General features: G+C 51.7%; 2 protein-coding genes across 3 annotated transcripts in view; both read right to left on the bottom strand.

The window, feature by feature from the left end:
- Window positions 1-380: 380 nt before the first annotated feature.
- On the bottom strand, window positions 381-4,764 carry TFF1 (trefoil factor 1). Its single transcript, XM_011954085.1, has 3 exons — window positions 4,587-4,764; window positions 1,464-1,616; window positions 381-590 (listed from the first exon to the last, which is right to left on the bottom strand). Exons 1-3 carry the CDS (start codon window positions 4,669-4,671, stop codon window positions 580-582), a joined length of 249 nt encoding a protein of 82 aa, XP_011809475.1. The 5' UTR covers window positions 4,672-4,764; the 3' UTR covers window positions 381-579.
- Window positions 4,765-11,631: 6,867 nt separating this feature from the next.
- The window catches only part of TMPRSS3 (transmembrane protease, serine 3), a 24,546-nt gene continuing 12,464 nt past the window's right edge, over window positions 11,632-23,713 (bottom strand). Inside the window, exons 8-13 of one of the 2 annotated variants that reach the window (XM_011954086.1) lie at window positions 22,775-22,940; window positions 21,801-21,970; window positions 19,753-19,848; window positions 16,217-16,362; window positions 15,427-15,579; window positions 11,632-12,515 (exon numbers count right to left, since the gene is read on the bottom strand). In XM_011954086.1, the coding sequence (XP_011809476.1) occupies window positions 12,498-12,515; window positions 15,427-15,579; window positions 16,217-16,362; window positions 19,753-19,848; window positions 21,801-21,970; window positions 22,775-22,940 (749 nt within the window). In that variant the 3' untranslated portion in view covers window positions 11,632-12,497. The remainder of the gene's footprint in view (window positions 12,516-15,426; window positions 15,580-16,216; window positions 16,363-19,752; window positions 19,849-21,800; window positions 21,971-22,774; window positions 22,941-23,713) is intronic. The other variant, XM_011954087.1, reaches the window with a different exon arrangement.

Raw genomic sequence — 23,713 nt, forward strand, 5'->3', positions numbered from 1 at the left:
GGAAAGCAAATACATGGAAAGGTAACTTGTATCACTTGGTTGCTGGGGCATCCGCGGTGAGAAGTTAAGAAATGCTAGGGGAGTTGGTGTCCAGTTTCACGACTGGACAAGAGTGCAGCTTGGACTTGCTTCTGGGGGACTCTGTGGTTTCGTAGAAGGAGCCTGAGGTCTGGTCCTTGGGCATCAGCACTGAGCGCTGAGCCAGGCACCTGCTGCACACCCCACCGTCCCTGCTTTCTGCACTCAGCTGCCCACTCATATCCCAGTTCAGGAAGCCCAGAAGACTCAGAACCCACAGAGAAAGCCCAGGGTGAAAGGTTGTGCTTCACTTTCAAGAAAGGAAAATCATTCATATTCTTTACAAGAATGAAAAGCACAGATTAACATTGATCTCTTTTAATTTTTAGGCCAATTTTGAGTAGTCAAAGTCAGAGCAGTCAATCTGTGTTGTGAGCCGACAGCTGCAGAAGCGTGTCTGAGGTGTCCAGTGGAGGTGGCGGCCGAGCTCTGGGACTAACCAGCATGCTGGGGATGGCACCGTGTCAGGATGCAGGCAGATCCGCGCAGAAGTGTCTAAAATTAACACTCCTCTACAGGGGTGAGGGAGAGGGAGGAAGAGATGCTTTAGTGAGGATAAATATTTTCTTTCACATTTAAGCAATTAGAGTTTTTACTTTAAACTATCAACAGGCACATTCTTTAGAAAACATGAACTGTCAGCCGGGCACGGTGGCCTGTAACTCCAGCTCTCTGGGAGGCTGAGGCAGGTAGATCACCTGAGGTCAAGAGTTCAAGACCAGCCTGGCCAAAATGGTGAAACCCCGTCCCTACTAAAAATAAAAAAAAAGTTAGCTGGACACAGTGGCACATGCCTGTAATCTCAGCTACTAGAAAGCTGAGGTTGTCCTGGCTAACCTGGCGAAACCCCGTCTCTACTAAAAAATACAAAAAACTAGCTGGGCGAGGTGGCGGACGCCTGTAGTCCCAGCTACTCGGGAGGCTGAGGCAGGAGAATGGCGTAAACCCGGGAGGCGGAGCTTGCAGTGAGCTGAGATCTGGCCACTGCACTCCAGCCTGGGCGACAGAGCGAGACTCCATCTCAAAAAAAAAAAAAAAGAAAAGAAAAGAATACATGAACTGTCTTCAAATTTTGTCATGCCTTCCCCCTCTATCCTAGGCAAGCTGGAAACCATGACCAACAGTGGCTCTTCACAGGCTTTTGGTTGGAGATGTGAAGAGAAGCCGGGGAAAAATCAGGTTTCTTCCCAAGCCCCTCAGCCCTGCCTTTCTATTCCCGGACCTGAATGCAGCCTGACTCAGGCTACCCCACTGCACCACCACCTGCGGCCATGACTCTGGGGAAAGGCCCAGCGGGTGATGCCGATCAGAGCCTCTGCAGTCATAAATGTGGCTTTTCTAACTAATTCTAAATCTTCAGATCCCATGGTATAAAAAGGTCGTACCTTCTGGAGGGACTTCAATGGCTTTGGGATGGAAGCACCAGGGGAACCCACGAACGCTGTCATTGAAACAGCAGCCCCTACTTGTACACTGGGTGGCCGTGATGCCAGGAAAACCACAGTTCTGTCTTTCAGCAGGCTCCACTTCACATGCCTCTGGAAGTGCACAGGTGAGAAGCAAAGTAAGTTGTGGGCTGAATGCCTTGATGTTATTGTGCACACACCCATCCAGCTTCCTTCTCCAATGACATCAGCGACCGTCCGGTGAGGCAGATAGAAAACCCTCCGGACATGAGAGGGAGATGTGGTCCTCACATCCTGACGTGCAAACATTACGCTCAGGGAAAATGCAAGGTGCCCCGGGTTTGTGGACTTCGCATCTTTCTAGGTAACTTATGTATTCACTTTCTAATTTCAACAAATGATTATTAAATTTTACTCAATACATAAATATGTACTGAGCACCATCTGTGTGCATGAGAAGTGGGAGCGAGCATGGCAAAAGCTAGGCACTGTGCCAGGTGAGAGGGACCCAGAAATTAAAACCAGAGAAGTCGTCATTAAGAGTCTAAGGATCTGGGCCAGGCTCACGCCTGTAATCCCAGCACTTTGGGAGGCTGAGGGAGGTGGATTACTTGAGGTCAGGAGTTCAAGACCAGCCTGACCAACATGATGAAGCCCCATCTCTACTAAAAATACAAAAAATTAGCCGGGCATCATGGCACATATCTGTAATCCCAGCTACTTGGGAGGCTGAGGCAGGAGAATCACTTGAACCCAGGAGGCAGAGGTTGTAGTGAGCCAAGACCACGCCATTGCACTCCAGCCTGAGTGACAGAGCAAGACTCCATCTCAAAAACAAAACAAAAGAGTCTGAGGATCTGATGGAGGAGAAAGGCAAGAAAATGTGTGAGACAACGCAAGGCCGTCATCCCAGGGTGCCCAGGGTAACCACGGGGGTAGGGGGCGCTCCCAGGAGGGGCCAGTGACAAGCAGGCTGAACAAAGCAAGGGGGCTCCCTGCCGGAGGAGATTCACCAGGGGAAGATGGAGCCACACAGGCAAAGGCCATTCCAGAGACCTAGATGTGTTCAGGAGGTGGAAGGCCATTGCAGGTAAGGTGAGAGGAGGACGGGGTGGGTTGGTCTAGGAGGAGCCGACAGAGGGCTGTGAGCTGTGAAACAGCTTGAAGCAGGGCAGTGAGGAAAGGGACTAGAGGGAGAAGACACGTGGACAGATGGAGCTGGCTGGGGGCTGCCACAGGATCTTATACAAGACGTTCTAACACAAGAGCTTCAGACTCAGAGCTCCGCAGAATCAAAGGTCTAAGAAGGCAACCTATTAGGATCTGGCGGTTGACAGCCTGCAGCAGCCGGGGAAAGAGGAGCCCAGAGCACCCTCCCTGTCCCTGTCCCTGTCTGTGTCCCTGTCCCTGTCTTGGGGCATAGGAGGGGAGGAGCTCCGTCTGGCCACATTGGCTCAGGTGAGGGTGCCCCAGGGGAGGCCAGGAGGGGCTGCTGTCTTGTCTGCTTTGCTATCGGGGACGGCCTCGAGTTCTCTTTGGAGAAAGTGTTCCTAGCTTGCTGGGAAGGATCCGGGTTCACCTCCCGCTGCCCAGCAACTTCCATGGGAACGTTGCCCTCCTGGGGTCTGGATCCATCACGAAGTGAAGGTGACCATCGCCCACCCCCAGGGTATTGTGGGGGTCAAGAGAGGCCCTGTGGTGAGGGAGGATCATCCTCCTGGGGGGTGGGGGAGTTTCCTCCGCAGGAAGGATTTCCAGCCCCGGCGCTCTGCCTCCAGCAGACGCTGTCTTGCCCACTCGCTTTGTCGGATGACGGAAATAAATGGAAATGGTTTCCACACACAAATGCGCTAAATTGTAATCACAATTTTCTAGATTTCTGTTGTAACAGGATCATGGACCTGAGTGACCCACAAGGAAGCCCTGAGCCTTGAGCCAGAGGGTGAGTGGGGCGGGGGGGAGGGGAGTTAGCCGCGGCCTCTGTGATCCCACAGCACAGGGGGCAGGGCTGGGGGCTGGGTGGGAGCAAGGGCGGAGGCAGATGGGCCTGGGGGTGGCCAGCATGGGGACCCACCCAGTTCATTCTGTACACCGAGGCCACCTCCTCTCTCGGGTTCCAAATCTCCCCCCCTCCCTGCCATGGGCTTGAGGGCTTCCCACTGCTGTCCAATGCTGGCTTCTCTTCTATGCTGCGCAAGCCCACCCCTCAGGCCCCGTACCCCACAGCAGCGATCAAGAGGTGGCTGGAGGGCAGTAGAGGCATGGATAGCACCACTGGGTGCCCCTCTTCAGGCCTCTCTGGAAAGCCTTGCTTTGGAAACGTGGAAAGCCCTTTCTCCTGCCCCCACCTTGAAACTGTACCTAACAACAGCAAATAACTTATTCATCTCCCTGCAGCTGGCAAAGTGCAAGTCCCAGACACTGCCACACCACATTTCCCGACAGCCCTAGGGCAGACCATCGATCCATTCTGCAGGTAAAGGAGTTGAGATGCAAACACTTCCCAAGGAAGCAAGAGTGGGCTCTTCCTCCACTCCCTAGAAGGAGCCAGGGCAACCGATCCACTTGACAACACCAGGGAACAGGGGTTGCCAGCCACGCATTCATGGGATAGATGGCTTTGACTCCCAGAGCATGGATCCCAGGGGAGCCCAGGAACCTGTGGGGCAGGGTCTCCCAGTTGGCCACCACTGGGACAGGCATTTGGGCCTATCTGGATGGGCCTTGGGAGGGTCTGCCCCGGGGGAAATGTTGGCATGAACACTCGGAAGCACTATTCTGAGACTCCACACCAACACTTCCTCTTTGAAACATGACACTTGGGAGGATTGTAAAGTCTTCCCAACATGGGAAAACAGCCCCGACCGAGGGCAGCACCCTCCTCATCGCACATCTCAAAGGCCTCCTGGGGCCCTGCCGCCCTATGTTAGTTATTCTCCCCCTGCTTTTGCCGATCCTGTAACATTGGATATACTTTTAAGGACCTAGAACAGCACCTGGCACAAAACAGGTGCTCAAAAATATGGATGTAAAACAGTGGCTCCCGGCAGAGGCTGCCCGAGCTGGCTATGGCCCCATCGAGCAGGAAGAAGCACACCTTACCTGTCTCAGCCTGGGCCAGGGTGCCAAGAGCCAGCATGGACACCAGGACCAGGACGCAGATCACCTTGTTCTGCATGGGGGCCATTGCTTCCTCTCTGCTCCAAAGGCGACCCCGAGTCAGGGATGAGATGCCGTCCGAGCCCCAGATTTTATAGGGCAGGCTCTGTTTGCTTAAAGAACGTTAGGTAACGTTTGCCTAAGGAGGTTCTGGGATCCTCTGAGACAATAATCTCCACTGATTTGTAGCAAAGGTGTTTCGCAGACACGGTCAAGCCACATGGAAGGATTTGCTGATAGAAGAGAGGGCATGTGGTGAGGTCATCTTGGCTGAGGGATCTGAGATTCAGAAAGTCTCTCTTATCCCGTGGGAGTCTCCTCCAACCTGACCTTAATCCAGGTCCTACCCATATCTGACAGGCCCTCCCACCAGTGTAAATACTGCACTCACTGCAGAAGTGATTCATAGAGATGGCTGCGAAAGGCTCGGCCGTGACAAGAGTGGCGCAAAGGGTGGCCACCGTGACCTTGCAGGGGGAAGGGAAGGAGCTCATGAAGTCCATTCCATCTGCTTTGGTCTCAGATTGAAATGGGCCTGTGAGCAGTGTTCAACTATTTTGAAATCCAAGTCTCCAAGTCTGTGTCTGAACAAGACGAGCAGGGAAATACAAGGCCTGTTCCTCCCTCTTTCCTTCTGCCCCCAAGGGATCTGGGCCTTCAAACTACATCTTTTCCTGTGAATTTCATCCGGTTAGACATGTCCACGGCAAATTTGCATGTGAGCAAAGCACCCGAGGTCCTTCATGGGGGAAATGGGCCCCATCTAAAGGGGCTCCTGCTTGGGTTCGCACAGACGGCAGTAACTGGCAACCGTTCAGCATCCTAAGCCAAGGAACTGCATGCACATTTTTACTTATGTATCTAAGCTAATTCTTTCTTTTCTGTTCCTTTCCCTTTTACAGTGGAATTGTTTTAGTAATGAAATTGTAGGCCTGGCGCAGTGGCTCACGCCTGTAATCCCAACACTTTTGGAGGCTGAGGCAGGCAGATCACTTAAGGTCAGGAGTTCAAGACCAGCCTGGCCAACATGGTGAAACCCCGTCTCTACAAAAAATACAAAAATTAGCTGGCGTGGTGGTGGGTGCCTATAATCCTAGCTACTCCCGAGGTTAAGTCAGGAGAATCAGTTGAACCTGGGAGGCGGAGGCTGCAGCAAATCGAGATCACGCCACTGCACTCTAGCCTGAGTGACAGATTAAGTCTCCTTCTGGGAGGGGTTGGGGGCAGGGGGGGAAAAACAAATTGTATATACCAGCTGCCATCAAAAACTGACAAAGTGAACATGGTTCACTCCGCTGTGTCTATGGGACTCCCTCCCTCCCCCTCTCATGCCTTCCCAGTTAGTCCCCTGGACTCCTGTATTTTAAAGGACAGCCTCCTCCTCTCCTGCTCCAGGCCTCCAGAACTGTGCGAGAATCCATCTCTGTTGTTTAAGCCACTCAGTCTGTGGGACTTTATTACAACAACTCCAGGAAGTTAACACAACCAGAGTGACTCTGCCCTGGGAAGAAGAAAGTATCGAGATCTGACTGCACTAAATATTAGCTCTGAACTGACGCCAGTCAGAGACCCAGACCCCATCGTGGTTCACCAAAGGGTGCAGCTTGTGGGTTGGAGGTGACGGGGCAGTCTGGGCCCATGTGGGTCTCACAATGGGTCCAATAAGGTCACACACCCTCCACTGGGGGAAACAGATACCTACAGACACAAAAAGTGGAAATCGGTGTCACCTTTTTGGAAATTAACATGGTACTTTGTATCGAGAGTCTGAGAAAAAGTCCACTGTTAGACCCAGTAGACCTGCACTGGTGGGCGTTCTCCCATCTAAGTCCTAACCAGGCCCAACCCTGCTTATCTTCTGAGATTCAGACAAGATCAGATGCACTCAGGGTGCTATGGCTACAGACTGTGTTGGTGGATGATCTAAAGAAAAAATCCTATACACAGGGAAAATCACTTTGCATGAAGATCTCCATCAAAAGAAATCTTAGTTCATAATAAAAACATGTAATACGAGGAATTATTAACTAAATGTTAGTTTAGCTACATGATAAAGTATTATGGAACCCTCCCTAGCATATTTCTGTGGAATTTGTAATAACATGGAATAGTTTCATGCTTTAGTGTTAAATCAAGAACAGGATACAAAAGTTTACAAACCACTCAGTAGAAAAAAGCAAAGAAAAAAAAAGAAAATATACCAGTGGCCATCAGAGAGTGCTTAAGTATCAGTTACGTCTTTTTCCCTGGATTCTGCCTATTTACTGACATATCTCTATGATAAGCATCATTAACTTTTACAGTGGAAAAATACTGTATGCTTACAGATGAAATGTTAATAATTTTACTCTCCCCAAAAAGAGAGAGAGAGGAGTTCCCCCACCTTCCCCAGTCGATGACTCAGTGAGTAAGAGACGGAGGCGGGTGTTTAACTTTGGGGTTCTCTGCAGGTCATGTCCCATGACACGCTTGCCCCATGACCTGTGTCCTCGCACCTTCCCTGAAGTTAAACACAGGTCTAAGGTTGTGGTGTGAGTGACCTGTAATCTCTTAGATTGTAGCACCTGCTAGGGAGAAGCTGCCCATTCCTGCCCACTGAGTCCTCCTCGTCCCACCCAACAAATCCCAGAGGCCCAACTCAGTACAAACCAGTGAGATGCAGATGGGCCCATGGAGGGAGGAGAGCCCATCTGGCCCCATCAATGGTAAAACGGCCCCCGCCTCTCCTCTCCACACTCCCTGCCCCTCACAGCCATCTGCTGCAGCTCCCATCACCCTTCCTGTTCAGAGGGGCACGGCAAGGCAGGACAGCCCTTCCCTCGATCACGGCTCCAAGAGCCAAGAAAGCCTAACCGTGGCCTCCAAGGAGCTGAGGACTGGGAGTGAGACATCACTCACATCATCAAATGTCGAAGAGAAAAACCTGACAGAAGCAATGGGGAAAAGATTCCCTATTTAATAAATGATGCTGGAAGAACTGGCTAGCCATATGCAGAAAATTGAAACTGGACCCCTTCCTTACACCTTAGACAAAAATTAGCACAAGAGGGACTAAAGACTTAAAGGTAAAACCCAAAACCATAAAAACCCTAGAAGAAAATCTAGGCAATACCATTCAGAACATAGGTACAGGGAAAGTTTTCATGACAAAAATGCCCAGAACAATTGCAACAAAAGCAAAAATTGACAACGGGTTCCAATTAATGAGCTTCTGCATGGCAAAAGAAACTCTCATCAGAGCAAACAGACACCCTACAGAATGGGAGAAAGTTTTTGCAATCCATCTGACAAAGGTCTAATATCCAGTCTACAGGGAACTTAAACAAATTTACAAGAAAAAACAACCCCATTAAAAAGTGGACAAAGGACATGAACAGACGCTTCTCAGAAGAAGATATTCATGTGGCCAAGAAATGTGAAAAAAGCTCAACATCACTGGTCATTAGAGAAATGCAAATCAAAACCACAACGAGATACCATCTCATGCCAGCCAGAATGGCAGTTACTAAAAAGTCAACAAACAATAGATGCCAGTGAGCTTGCAGAGAAAAGGAACGCTTTTACACCGTTGGTGGGAATGTAAATTAATTCAACCATTGTGGAAGACAATGTGACGATTCCTCAAAGATCTAGAAGCAGAAATATCACTTGACCAAGCAATCTCATTACTGGGTATATACTGAAATATAAATCGTTCTATTATAAAGATATATGCATGCATATGTTCATTGCAGCATGATTCACAATAGCAAGGATGTGGAATCAACCCAAATGCCCATCAATGATAGACTGCATAAAGAAAATGTGGCACACCAGTGGAATACTATGCAGCCATAAAAAGGAATGAGATCATGTCCTTTGCAGGGACATGGATGGAGCTGGAAGCCATTATCCTCAGCAAACTAACACAGGAACAGAAAACTAGGCATCAAATGTTCTCACTTATAAGTGGGAGCTGAATGACAAGAACACATGGATACATCAGGGGAAAAAGACACACTGGGGCCTGTGGAGGAGGGACGGGGTGGGTGGAGGAAGAGCATCAGGAAGAAAAGCTAATGGATGCTGGGTTTAATACCTGGGTGATGGGTTGATCTGTGCAGCAAACCACTGTGACACATGCTTCCCTTATGTAACAACCTGCACTTCCTGCCCATGCACCCTGGAACTTAAAAGTTGAAGAAAATAATAATAATAATAATAACTCCTCTTGTATTGGTCATTTAGGTTGCTTACAATATTTCACTATAAAGGAAGATTTCTTTTGATGGACATCTTCACACAAAGTGATTTTGCTGAGTTTAGGATTCTTTCTGGGACGCAGATACACAGGTCTCAATTCTACACCCTCCTTTCCAGGTGCCACCGACTCTGCCAAGCTGTAGTTACTTAAACTACCAATGCTTAGGCACAGCTCCAACCAGGCTGGAATGCAGACCTGCTCCTCCCAGTGGGTGACTTTGGAATTAAGCTGCTGACTCCTTGCCAAGGTTTCAGCCTGGGTTAGTGTGGATGCTGTAGGTTCTCATTTATCAGCACCCCAGTCCCTGCAGTGAGTGGACTGGGCCAGCCCCCTTCCTCAATACCATGTCCCTTCCTCCCTCTCACAGGCACTGCTGGAGCCTTGGCTCCTTAGCCTCTGTGCTGCCCCTGTCCTGGCCACGTGCACTGGCTGGTGCAGCCCAAAGACCCTCCTCCTCCCATGACCCAAGTATTCCCTCTGGCCATCTGCCCACCACCCCAGCCTCAACCCTGTGAATATGGCCCCTGGTGGTGGTCAACCCCTACCTACGCAAGACATAGACATATGGTGAAGTTTTTAGTCCAGGTGTGAGGATTTTGTGTCTGGTTTGGACTGATGATGAACAGTTCCTGCTTCTACTGAGGAAAGGTCAAGAACTACAAATTATCTGTACGGAGAAGGTCCCAAGGATGGTGGTGGCTCGTCCCTGGTACTGCTTCCAAGGCCTGTTCCCACCATGATACTCCATGAGTCCTAGAGATAAAGACATGATGAGGCCGGAGTGTCCATTGGTTTAGTGATCCATCAAGATTGACCAAGAGGAAAACTTTCGTTAGCTGGACAAAGGCCCAGGATTTGATCACCTCTAAAGACACTCATTACCCTTTATTTCTATTTTTATACCTTGTAACCATGTCTTCCCTTTGTCAATTACTTGCTCTGAAGCCCAGGCACCCTGACCGAATGTCCATCAACCATCGGTGGGGGATGCGTGCGGGATTGTGGCATCTCCGCATATCCTATCTTGTCGGTTGTGTCCTTATCTGAGTCTCTGTGTCCCTGCTGTGCTGTGCCTTTGGGGACAGAGGCCCTGACAACAGGTGTGGCCCGGGCCACCTGTCTGAGAGGGCCATCAGTCTTCCGCCTCTGTACAAACTTCACACCTGCAGGAGACACCGAAGACGTCCATACCACTTTTATCATTCGACCTGCTGCTGGAAGTTAATGCAAAAGCATAGGGCCGTGATGGTCCCTCCCAACAACAATCTTGTTTCATCATCCTAACAACCCTAAGATTTAGCTAAGACAAGTTAGGAGGGAGGACTCTGGAAAAGAGGGGCTTAAGGAAAATGCCTGAGCTGCGTGATCACCCAGGGGGCAAGGCCTGGACTCCTGGGGTTCCTGTTCCCACCCTGGGTTCACTGCCCATGTTCTAGGGTGGCACTGCCTCACTCTTGGGCCTTCCTCACCACTAGAGAACCACTGAGGCACTCTGCAGCACACAGGCTGTTGCCCTTGGTAACAAGGGCCCACGCATGGTGTGGCCGCAGTCAGCGCTGCTCAGCAGTCCTCCAGGATGTCACCAGGCGTGTTCAATGCGTGACTTCATTTTTAAATATATGTTGGGGGAGATCCAAGCATCTCTCTATCAAGCTGCTCTCCCTCTTTTGTATCCTCACATACTTGCTTCAGCATGAGAGGAAGGGGTGACTGTGTTCTCTCAAGCTCAGAGCTGAACGTAGCCAGGCACCCCGTGACAGACTCGTCTTTAATGCACATGGCAGAGAATGTGTGAAGTGCACTCATCAGTCCGTTACTTTCTGTTTTTAAATTCCTACTTTATCAAGGGGATGGAATGTTTAGAAAACTTCTTTGCAAGTCCACCCTTCATCTCTTTTCATTTTTCCACAGAAGGAGAAGCGTAAAAACATTTCCCAAGACCGATTAAAGCAGCAAGTCAGCTTCTGAGGCCCAGACCTCCATGGGCCTGGTCTTTCCTGCCTCTGTCTGCACTGAGGACGGCGTGATGAAGAAGCTGAATGTGGTTCGAGGAGAAAAAATGGGGTGTATGTATTCTCAAATGTGTTATGACAATTACATAGCTCTAAAAACGATTTTCCACTTAAAATGTTCAAAAGAACTAGTCCTCACCAAACAGCGAAGCTTCAAAATACACAGAAGAAAATGGAGCAGAAAGGAAGAAGAGACACATCACAGTTAGAGTGGGAGACTTCAAGACTCCTTCACAGCCATGAACACAGACAGGACTACTAGACATACAATCAGCAAGGATCTAGAAGATCTGAGCTATCAACTAACCAACAGTGTCTCATTGATATTTATAAGACATTCCACCCAACAGTAACAGAACACAGATTTTTCTAAGCATCCATGTAAATCCACCAGGATAGAACATATATATCCCAGGCCATAAAACACTCACTCCCTCCGGCCACCACTAACACACTATGGCCACCACTCAGACCCTCCGTCCAGGTCTCACACCCTCTGGCCACCGCTCACTCCCTCCAGCCACTGCTCACACCCACTACTTTGCCTGGCCTTGCTCTGCTTTTGAGTTTTGTGTTTGACGTGAGCTGATGCTAGTCTGCTGAGCAACCCGCTCCGACAGAAGAATGCCAAATGCGCAGTGCACGCAGGAGAGATGACGGTAATGGAGCCTCTGGAATTCAGTGGATGACTTTGATTCACATGACCAGTCAGTGTCCACTCAGACACGCCACACAATGAGGGAAGAAAACATATTATTTGGAATCAAAGGACAATAATATATCAAGCACCAAATTCTACAAAGAAATCATGAAAATATGCCTTAAACGAGTCATTCATAGATTAATTTCCTCACGTGTGAAAACAAGTCTTGGAAGTGAAAGGGTAGGTTTGGTTCCAGTCCCTAGGTATAAAAACGTGCAATGACTGCAATTCTGCAGTTCTGGGCCAGTGCGTCTTTACTGAGTGGCTGTTGGTGGCTTTGCACATGAGGTCACATAACTGCTTATCTCATCAGGAATTTTGCAAGACCCCTGGAGAGAAAACCAAGTGGACCAGTGGGAAAGGCCGCACTTGTGAATTGCTGCTGCTTTTGTTCTTAGTGAAGATCAGAAAGGAGCACGAGGCTGGGCATGGTGGCCCATGCCTGTAATCCCCGCACTGTGGGAGGCTAAAGCAGGCACATCATTTGAGGTCAGGAGTTCGAGAGCAGCCTGGCCAACATGGTGAAACCCCATCTCTACTAAAAATGCAAAAATTAACTGGGCATGGTGGCAGGTGCCTGTGGTCCCAGCTACTGGGAAAGCTGAGGCAAGAGAATCCCTTGAACCCGGGAGGCAGAGGCTGCAGTGAGCAGAGATTTCCCCACTGCACTCCAGCCTGGGCGACAGAGCGAGAGACTCCATCTCACAAAAAAAAAAAAGGAGCTGGAAGGTTGTGCTGGAATCCAATGGAAGGGCGCCTCTCTCTCGGGCCTGCTGCTGGTGCTGGAATGCAGAGCTCTGAGGGTGTTTGTTTATGTGCAGGTTCCCACACGGGACGCCAGGGGAGGATTGGGCTGTCTTCATCACCGCAGGAACTCAGGTTTGTCCCCTCCCTCTTCAGGTTTTTAGGTCTCTCTGTAAATGAAAACAAAGGTGTTATTGTTTTTAGCACTTCCAGCCATCCGTCCAACATGGTGACGGAACAGGCACCTGCGTTTTGGCCTACAGGAATTGTGAGGCTGTTCTCCACAGTGAAGACAAGGTTGGCCTCCCCCTGGGGCTGCCAGCTCCAAGCGGATCTGAGGCAGGCAGGAAAAGCTCCGACCAGCAAAGCATCTGCAGCTCCCATCCCTGCCCTGTGACCGTCCCGTCACTTCCATAGGAAACTTCTAGGTCTCGGCACTGTGTTCCTAAGTTCTGGTTTGAGTCAGAACAATTTTGTTTTAAGCCCTCAACTAGATAGAGAAAAGTGCTGGATGAAAATGAAGATGAGGCCACGGGCATGCCACCAGCTAGCACATGGGACACTTCCTCGCAAGAAACTGAGTCCTCAGAAGGCCCTCCCGTTGACTGAAACGTACAGCGGGCTTTTCCCGCTGGAAAGCCTCCCAGGAAAGGAAACGTCTTCTGAGTCTCCCCTAGGATGTCTGAAGAGGGACTTGGGAAAGGGTACGTCTGAGGCCGCGCATCTCACACATGCACTGGTGGGTTGAAGGCAGCGGATGACTAAGGAGTTATGCAAGGAGCAGGGGCTCCAGGCACCACCGGAGCCAGCGTCACAGACGAGCTCCTCCACCACAGCTTCCCACAGCTTCACCACAATAGGGGAAACTGCCTCCAAGACCCTCCCAGGGCTTCTCAGTGTGCCCTGAAGCCCCCGTGCAACAAATTCACCAGGGTCTTCACCCCAGACCTCCCAATCAGACTCTGGAGAAACGCCTTGCAATCTTCACATTTAACAAACAGGCTGAGAGAGGCTTCTGCACCCCTAAGTTTGAGATCTGTTGATTCCGCTGTGCAGTCGCACTGGGGCCACGTCGTGGATCTGATGTGACTTACACTCTGCCCTTGTTAGCTGGGGGTCTCATGCAGGTCACCTCCGCTGTAGTACAGGGAGGGTCACAGGCTCTGTGGCCCAGGATGGTGCTGACTGGGGAGGGGCTGAGGCGGCCCCGTCGTGGCACCATTGTGAGCGGGCTCCCCAAGCTGATTTTGAACGTTCTTCTCCAGCTCGCCCAAGACAGCTGGAAGACATGGGAGTGGGCTTCTCTGCCTTGTGCCTTCAGTGTCTTAAGGGGGACTTTTAGGCTCACCGGCTCAGTGCTCAGCCCCTGGGGATCTGTGTCCCGTGAATGTCTCCGCAGACCCGTGCAGAGGACCAGCTTCTCCTTTCCTGCCCTTTGCCCTCTGCACACACGACCCTCCTGTGCCCCAGGCTCCCACAGAACCCTGAACAGTGAGGAGGTCTCCCATTCAGCTGTCCATCCTGGTCCTTTCTACAGTGTGGGCAGGCTGAGCTGAGCTTTGTACTGAAGAGCACTGCAGGCCACTCAGTGCCCAGTACGAGGCCAGGCTGCCTCTCCCAGCAAGGTGAACAGGAGCAAGCATTTTCCACCAAGCCGGAGCACAGCCCTCACCACACCCCGAGGGTTGTGACTGTGCTCAGGGCTGCAGGGCAGCAGTGCTGAAGGTGAAACTAGCCCAGGTCTCAGTCCCAGGCCTCGCCCTCTGCCATGGGCACCGTTCTGTAGTTTCTCATTTAAAGCACAAAATCAATGAGAGCAAAATGGGAATTAATGCCTGAGGCACATTCAGCATTTGATGTCCTTTCTTGGTCAATTGTTTCAAATTAAAGGTTTTAAAAAAGGTCCTTGAGCCTTGGAGACAGAAAGCTGACTGGTGGGTGCCAGAGGCTGGGGAGAAGAGTGGAGTGGGGAGGAACTACGTGCTTCTAGGGTGCCACGTGTCTTCTGGGAGATGAGAATGCTGGGGACTGGCAGAGGTGGTGGCTGCACAGCCCTGGGAATGTGCTGATGCTACAGAGTTGTTCGCTTTAACATGGTGAATTGTATGTTATGTAAATTTCACCTGAATTAGGAAAAAACCGTACTCACTTTGACATCATTGTTAGTTATTGGAAACTGTGACTTTAAGGAAAACAATATATAATGAAACCAATTTTTTCTCATCAACTTTATAACAAAATTATGTTGCAAGCAAGGACGTTGCTGGAGGGCCTGTGTACACTGTTTCTCCTAAAGCTGCAGTTTCCAAGATCCCATCAACCGTATTGAGTGCGGACCTCTTGTGTTTAAAACCATCCCAAGGAGTGGGGTGAGAGACTTTGAGATCAAGTCAGCAAATGTCTCCCCATCGCCCACATGAGACAGGCTCTGCGTTCACCTGCCAGGATCCCAGCGAAGCCCTAAGCCTCCTTCTTCCTCCTCCACCGTCTCAGGGTTCCCCTCCATGCCCAGGTCCTGCCAAGCCAGCCTCGCTGTTCGGTGCCCCCCTGTAGACCCCTCCCACTTCCACCCCTCCGCCTCCAGGACCCCCCACCCCTACACCACCAATGCAGAGCTCTCCAAGCCCCTCCTGACTGCGGATGCTGCCTCACATCCCTGGCTGCCAGCGAGGTTCCAGCCCCTCAGTGGTCGGGCAGGGTCCTCTCTCGAACTGTCTCAGCCCCTCGCCCCCTCCCATTTTCTCCCTGCTCCTGGCACACAGGGGCACAGCTGACCCATCCCCATCCCAGCAGGGGCTCCTCCTCACTGCCTCCTCCTTTCCCATGTCGTGAGGCTCCATCTTCCTCCCAGCCCCAGCTCCTCTGCCTGCCGGGCTGTACCCACCCAGAGCTGCCCAGGACTAGCTGTGATCTCTGTTTTCAGCACAAGCGTCGGACACCCTGGAGCCACCAAATCACTGCTGCTGAATTGACAACCACTTGGTCACTCCCTGGTTCTTTATGGCAAGGCCAGGGTTGCATTTAATGAACCCTAGGGGTCAAAAACCAGGGACAATATGAGCCTGGGGGCGCTGCACCCACCTCCATCTGCTCATGGATCCAGTCCAGGAAGGAGGTGACGCGGGTGTACACCCCCGGCTTGTTCGCCTCAGCACAGCCGATGCCAAAGCTGGTCGCTCCCACTAACTTCCACAGCCTCCTCTCTTGACACACCAGGGGCCCCCCGCTGTCCCCCTGGGTGACAGGAGAGAAGCAAAGGTTGGAAGACAGGCACTGCCATGCGAGGTTGCTTTCTGGGGACAGACTGCCATGCGAGGCTGTTTGCTGTGGCGTTGGGATCCCCTTCATGATGTCACAATGGACCACTCAGGTTACAGAAGAAAACCCACCAGCCCTTCCAGACACAGCATCCCCAAGAGAGGATGTCCCTGGACCCCTTTGGGGTGTGCCTCCAGCTGTGTGTTCCTTCCAGAATGCAGACCCTGACCCTTTGAAGCTCAAGGGCAGCTGGTGAGAGGGAGGGTCCGCCTGGCCAGGGCCCGCAGGTGACCTGAGATCCACCTGGTAGAACTGGAGTCCCACCCACTGCAGCTTTTGGAGGGCCAGATTCACTGGTTCCCTGCCACCTACCTCCCCTGTGGCCCCCCACAAAGTCAGAATTGGAGGGGAGCAGCACGACACCCCTCCCACCACCCAGCACCCACGCAGAGCCAGATCACTGGGTAAACATAGGCCTGGCAGCCAGGAAAAGGAGTGATATCTTGAGCAAATTTCTTCTCCACGCCCTGTAAATTTACTTTTTGTTCTGTCACAGGGAAATGCTGGCAACGGCCTGTCCCAAGGGCTGGGTCACCCTGCCACGGCCCCGTACCTGGCAGCTGTCCACGCCGCCCTTCAGGTAGCCTGCGCAGAGCATGGAGGGGGAGATGATGCCACCGTACACATCCCTGTGGTTGCAGATCTTGTTGGAAATCAAAGGGACGGCCGCGTGGTTCAGTACAGGGGAGGCATCACCTGCTTCAAAGCAAGTGAGGGGAGGCGTGTGAGAAGGAAGTCTGGCTCAAAACACAGAGGGTGCCTGCTGGGACCAGGGGGACGAGGGAACGAGGGACGAGGGGGGTGCTCCCTGGTGTGATGCAACAGCAGAAAAGGACAGGGCCCTGTCGGTGGGACGAGTAGACTCCCACTGCCTTGAAGCATGTCACGCCCAGAGCTTGCCCACCTGTTAGGTGGCTGCAAGGGGTCACTCTGCTTCAAGGCAGGGCCACCGACTCTCCTAAAGTGTCCAAAGTGGAGGAGGACGGGGGGCAACAGTGGCCAAGGCACCTCCCCAGGGCACCAGCCCAATCAGCCATCAGAACACCCCAAGTTATAGGAGGGAAACTGAGGCTCAGGAAGGTCACTCGGCATCTTTGTGAACTCTGGGATGGTCAGCAGAAAAATGACCCCCAAAGACATTCTCACCCCAATCCCCAGAAGCTGTGACTGTGTCACCTTACAGGGCAAATGGGACATCGCAGGTGCATTGAGGGACAGGCCTTGAGCGGGGAGATGAGCCTGAGTAAGAGCGTGGACCCAACAAAGTCACAGGGATCTTTGGAGGAGCTGGAGGAGAAGCCGTGAAGACAGAGCAGGGACCAGAGTCAGAGAGTCAGAGAGAGATTAGAAGATGTGGCACTGCTGACCTGGATGATCAAGGAGGGGCACGAGCCAAGCAGTGCGGGCACAGTGCAGATGCTGGGAAAGGCAGGAGACAGGTTCCCCAAGGGCCTCCAGGAGAAGCCAGCCCAGCCCACACTTGACACCAGTGCCCTGAGACTGAGTTTGGACCTGTGACCTTCCTAACTATGAGATGATACCTTTGTGTCATTTTAAGCCACGAATTTGGGGGTCGTTTGTTGCAACAGTCACAGGAGACTCCATCCACCTGCAGTGGGCCAAGCACACCCCCGACACCGAGCGATGGACCCCTCCAGCCTAGCTGGTTTATGTGACCCAGGCATCTTGATGTTTTAAAGACTCCATAGATTTCATGGAGACAACAAAATCACACAATGACAGGACCCTGAGGGGCTGCTCTGAGGAACACATGGTATCACAAGACACTCAGCTTCCTGCCCGGAACGTGGTGAAACCGCTCAACGCATTATGGGAGAAAATTCCAGCCCAGACTGGGGCCAAAGCCGCATCAGGACAGGGGCTCGCTGGACCTTTTGTGCTGGACAGAGCAGATTGACAGCGAGAAGCAAATCTGCAGCGGGATGGAGAATCTCCTGGGAGGATGAAGCTGTTGCACAGCCTCCTCTTCAGAGCCCAGTGTCATTAGAATGACTCTGGTGGGCGGGGTGGTCCTGAATGAGAGCCCACCATGAGAGGAAGGGGAGCAAAGATTGGTCTCCCAGCTCCCACCACACAGCAGGGGTGCTGGTTCTGATGAGGCTCAGAGCTGGGCCTGGGCCACATGGGTGGGCTGGAAACTATAGAGAGCTCTAAGTGCCCTCAGCCAGGTGAGCAGCACTGCCAGTGGGCGGGAGGTAAATAGGCCCCGCAGACTCGAAGCATCCGGGTCAGCCCCTGCATGCCTTCAGCGGGGCGAGGGGCGCAAGTGATCGGTGTTGAGAGGAAAACACTAAACTTCCTGTGTTGAGCTGAACTGTGGGCCCCTCCAAAATATGCCTACCTGCCACTACGGAGCCCAGCCTTATTTGGAATAGAGTCTTTGCAGATGTAATTAACGTAAGAATCTCAACATGAGATCTCCCTGCGTTTAGGGTAGACCCTAAATCCAACGACTTGGTGTCCTTATAAGACACAGGAGAGGGAAGTTTGAGATACAGAGACACAGGGGGCAAAGCCACAAGAGGACGGACGCTGAGGCTGGAGATCCAGCTACAAGCATAGGAACGCCGGTGCAGCTGCAGTCACCAGAACCCAAGGAAATGGGTCAGAGCCTCCAGGAAAACCACCCTACAGGCACCACAATTGGGTGTGGAAATAAATCTCCACATTTTCCTTATTTGCTGTTGTTGCTGTTTTTTAATTTTTGTTTTTTTAAATGCAAAGTCTCACTCTGTCACTCAGGATGGAGTATGGTGGCATGATCACAGCTCACTGTAGCTTAGAATTCCTGGACTCAAGCAATCCCATCCCAGCCTCCTGAGTAGCTGGGACCACTGTGTCAGGCTAATGTTTGTTTGTTTGTTTTGAGATGGAGTCTTGCTCTATCACCCAGACTGGAATGGAATGGCGTGATCTTGGCTCACTGCAACCTCTACCTCCTGGATTCAAGTGATTCTACAGCCTCAGTCTCCTGAATAGCTGGGATTACAGGTATGTGCCATCATGCCTGGCTCATTTTGTATTTTTAGTAGGGACAGGGTTTCACTATGTTGGCCAGGCTGGTCTCAAACTCCTCACCTCAAGTGATCCACTTGCCTCGGCCTCCCAAAGTGCTGGGATTATAGGCATGAGCCACTGCACCCAGCCCAGGCTAATTTTTTATAGAGACAGGGTCTTGCCATGTTGCCCAGGTTGGTCTCAAACTCCTGGGCTCAAGCAATCCTCCTGCCTTGGCCTCCCAAAGTCCTGGGATTACAGGTGCATGCCACCATGCCTGGCTAATTTCCGTATTTTTTGTAGAGACAACATCTCTCTATGTTTCCCAGGCTGGTCTCAAACTAATGGCCTCAAGGGATCCCATAGACTTGGCCTCCCAAAATGCTGGGACTACAGGTGTGAGTGAACACACCTGGCCAATTTCCATCGTTTTGAGCCACCTAGACTGTGAGAATTTGTTACAGCAGCCACAGAAAATGAATTCTCTTCCTACTAACAAAGAAAGTGATTGATGGAAAAGCCTAAGACTTGTGACCAACTCTGTGCCCACACTAAGGAAAGGCGCCCAGGCTTCACTTGCATGGACTATGGTTACTGCCACTCCTGCTTCCCTTATTATTACAGCAATCTCATCTGCTGCTGCTTCCACTTGCTCTTCGTAGGATGAAAGAACACATCTTCCAAAGTCCCACAAGGCAAAGAGTCTTCACACACACAAATCCTTGAGTTCTGAATGAAGCCTGGGAGTGTTGTCTAGGTGGGCTCCGTATGTCCTCAGTTAACGAGGCGGGGGGGTCTGGGCAGGGGAAGGGAAACATGTGCTGTGTTTGAGAAGGTCTAACTCTCTCCTGAGAAGGTCTGCAGTGTCATGTCGTCGCCATAACAATGGAACCGTGACTCCTGACCCACAGCTCCTCGGCTGACTGTGTACTGAGCAGTTGACATACACTCCCTGGCCGGCGTATCTGGGCAGCCCATGGGAACATCACATTGGAACGCTGGGGGAGCCCCCTCCGCAGCCCTCTGGGTTCTGGGTTCCCGGGCTCAGAATCTCGGCTTCAGCCCACTGACCTCCATCCTCTGTGGCCCCCCATCCTGACGTCCAGCACACTTTTCCATCGGGGAAGTTCTCTTCAGAGTTGGGCAGGCACACAGGCTGGATCATCTCTGCTTGAAACGAAACAGTAGTTCTCAACTCAATTGAAGCAGGAGTCCAAGAAAACCGTCTCATCTGTGCTCCTGTCTCAGAGGAGCACGAACCATCTCTCAAGGGAAGGTCAAAGCCCTTGGTTACTTGAAAATGATCAGCTCACAGCAGGAGCCCCTTACCCCATCCACCACTCCCAGAGCACTTAAAACTGTAGAACAGCCCTCCACCGTGGCAGGGTGGGGGAGCCTAGACCAGGGTCAGCACGCCTCTTATGGAAAGGGCTGAATAGTCAATGTTTTGGGCTTCGTAGGCTGTGCAGTCTCTATGGCTGCCACTGGAGCATGAAGACAGCCCAGGTGATAGGTACCCACATAGGTGTGACTGTGTCCAGTAAAATGTCTATTTACCAAAACACAGTGGGGCAGACCTGGCCCTCAGGCCAGCACGTGCCCACTCCTGGTGTAGATCACAGTACGTGTGTTGCTTATAGAACACGGCTCCATGAATATTGCTACAGTTCCTGGGATATCTGGAAGCGACAAGTTTGCCTGTGTGTAGAGCTGGGTCCTGTGGGCCTCCCCCAAAGCCAGAGTGCTCTGCACATAGCTCAGGCTTTCATGTGAACACACCCTGAGACTCCCCCAAGCTTTTCTGTGCAGCACAGTAATGGAGAGGTAGAGAAGGAATGAAAGAACTCACTCGAATTTTTGTCAAAGTACAAGTGCTGGCACCTCATTTCCTATAACCACTATCATTAATAATAGTTGGCAAACTGGCACCACCATAACCATTTTCCTGCCTCTCTGGAAATATTTGTTTTCGGGCATTACGTGTCCGTGAGATGGACGCAGTAGTGACTCTGCCAAGTAGAGCCTGCAGCCGGTCTCAGGCCAGGATTCTGCTCCAATAAGAGGGAATTCACCTATTTATTATGCTCTCCCTGTTTTCTGGAGGAGGAGAAAGGGCTTTAATTTATTTGGGAGTAGTCTCCTAGTACTTTGTTTGCATCTACGAGATGTTTGCAAGTTTTATCAGGTGTGTGTCTTCTGGCATTTTCGTAATGTCCAGAGGGCAGGGCTTGACTTTTTCAAGAAACAGGGTATTTAGGAGCTGCTGGTAGGGAGAGAACTTTTCTGTACTTCCAGGGAGCTGAGGGTGCCCAGCATCTTTCAGCCTGTAAAGAAATGAGAGGATGCCACCACACCCCCTGGCCAGCCTGGGAGGTTCTGTTTCTCAACCGAGATGGCCCCTCTACCTGGAGAAAACAGGCAGGTGGGTGGCACTGGCTGAGGCGACGCATCCCCAGTAGGCATCTGGACAGGGAAGGGCTCTTTGTCCCTACAGATGGATGATGGACAGGGGAGTGCTCTTTGTCCCTACAGATGGATGATGGACAGGGAAGGGCTCTTTGTCCCTACAGATGGATGATGGACAGGGGAGTGCTCTTTGTCCCTACAGATGGATGACTCTCTTCCACCACCTAGAGGCCCCAGGTGGTCTGGACTTAAGAAGCTCTTCCTGCCTCCAGGTGGCACCAACAGGGAGAAGGTGGCACCAGACAAAGCACACAGCCCACGAAGGCTCTAAAGTTAAGATATGGTTGGAACCACAACCCACCAATCTACCTGGCAGAGTCATCAGTGCATTCATTCTGTAGGCCAGGATCTACAAACTACATTTAAACACGGTAACATTGAAAAGGTATGTAGGACTCAAATCTGCAAACATGATAGCCACATTGTCCAGGATACAATTGAAAATCACATGAAATACCAAGAACTAGGAACATCACAACTTTAATGAGAAAAGACAGTCAACTGATGCCAACACCAACATGAATCAGGAGTTGGAATTATTAATATCTGACAAGGATTATAAAGCAGCCATCATAAGATTGCTTCATTGAGCAATTGCAAATCCTCTTGAAACAAAGGAAGAATCACAGAACCACATAGAGACCCAGATGTACCATTGAACGTGAGCGGCCCAGTCAGCTTCATGAGGGCGATGTCATTCCCCAGCCTCTTTGGCTTGTACTTGCTGTGGTAGACAATCTTCTCCACCAAGTGGGATGGGGCTGGATTGTCCAGCAGGGAAACTAGACCCACCTGGATGGTCCATGACTTGGGGAGGTACAAGCTGAAACGAGAAGAGCAAGAGATGAAGCACAGGAAAAGTCCGACCACTGAACTCCTTGACCTCAGGTGTCTTGTAAACCTAGGAAGATGGTGGGAGAGGTTATCAGGCAAGAGGTGGTCCCATCACCCTGCTTGTTTATGCTGTATATGTAACTGCACTCTCATGCCCTGCAGAAACACAGACCCACACCCCATGTGTTTCCCAGACAGGCCTCACTCTCGGCACCTCTGAGGTCTTCTTGGCATTTGAGGGCTGAACTCAACGTTGCTCACTGCAAGGAGTCTATCAGGGCCCGTTCTTCATCAAACAGCAACAAAATTGGGGGTAAAAATATCAGGGAGAATCACTGTGTTTGGAAGTCTTTTCTGCAGTTTTCTTGCACTCTAAGCTCCTGAGATTTTAAGAAGAAGAGACTCAGTACCTGGCCCCCAACATATTCCCTCTAGCCTCCCTCACCACCATCTCACCCTGTCTCTGCCATAACATGGTCCACTGGAATTAGCTACAGGAAGGTCTAGGTCCTTTCATTTTTGTGGGTTTCCTCCAGCACAAGAGCTTCCTTCCTCCTGTCTGTCCTTTCTGTAGGAGCTACAATCCTGAAGCTCAAGGTCACCAGTCACCACCAGCCGATGATGATGGTTCACAATGAGGCTGGAGGCACCTCTCACCTCTCCAACTGGACATTACTTGGAGGTTGGTCTCTCTGTCTTCCCTCTGGACCTGCTTCTCACCACCCAAAGCAGCCCCGCCTCGACATGACCCAGAAGTGAACAGGGGTCTGGGAAGAAGGTCAGCAGCACTCACTCGTAAACACAGTGTGCAGCGGTGACGATCCACAGGGGCGTGATGACAGAGCCCCCGCACAGGTGGTAGCCCTGGAACTGAAGGCTGGCCTGCCAGGGCCACTGCGAAGGTGAGGACACGTTTCCACCCACGATGCGTGAGCTGTAGCCCCTTCTATGACCACAGGCTACGGAAGGGAACAAAGGCTTGTCGGTCTACCCTGCAGACTTCTTTGGGGGACATGGTGTCACCACCATGCACCTGCCCCTCTCTCCCCACCCTCACTGCCCCCCACCCTCCCAGAGCTCACAGCAGCTGTAAGAAAAGTGCTGCAAGGGGGAGCTCAGCAGGGGAGGTGGTCAGGCTCTTGGGGAGACCTGAGGATGGTGGGTGCTGTGGGGGATGTGGTGGGAAAAGCACCTGCCCTACTTGGTCAGTGCCCAGCATTGGCAGTGCCACTGCCCATCCTGTTCCCCCAGTAATGACAACACCCTGGAATGTCAGGAGCAGGCAGGAACCTTCTGCAGCCCCCTCCTCATGGCCACAGGTGCACGTACCTCCCTGACTGCTCCAGACCCCACCCTTGCGGTGTGAACACTCCCCTCTGCCAGGAATGAGGGATACTGCCCGAGGCCTGGAGTGAGCACTGTGCACGTGTAAGGAGGAAGTGGGTACTAAGTCAGGGACTCAAGGCTCTACAGAGCGATGGGACTTCATGGGCCTTGGTCCTGTCTGCTGCTAATGAGTTGCTCTGGCTGCCTCCCTCACCCGACAGGTGAGGCCAACGGATGAGGAAGACACTGCTCCCCTCGTCCGGCAGGTTGGGGTACACAGAGTTCCCACCTGGCCCCCAGGAGGAAGGGACACAGAGCCCCATGGGAGAGAGGACTCAGAGGGCAAGGAGATAGGACTCAGCGTGTGCTTGCTTCCCCGGGACCCCTGCCTTTCTAGAACTCTTAC

Source organism: Colobus angolensis, unplaced genomic scaffold, assembly GCF_000951035.1.
Source record: "Colobus angolensis palliatus isolate OR3802 unplaced genomic scaffold, Cang.pa_1.0 Scaffold38, whole genome shotgun sequence".
NCBI classification, from domain to species: Eukaryota; Metazoa; Chordata; class Mammalia; order Primates; family Cercopithecidae; genus Colobus; species Colobus angolensis.

What these genes read in the sequence shown, in the direction of transcription:
- TFF1 (XM_011954085.1), bottom strand. Translation starts at nt 4,671, where the DNA reads ATGGCCCCCATGCAGAACAAGGTGATCTGCGTCCTGGTCCTGGTGTCC. An exon ending in CCTGGCCCAGGCTGAGACAG is followed by an intron (nt 1,617 to 4,586) that starts GTAAGGTGTGCT and finishes GTGCACTTCCAG; the next exon opens with AGGCATGTGAAGTGGAGCCT.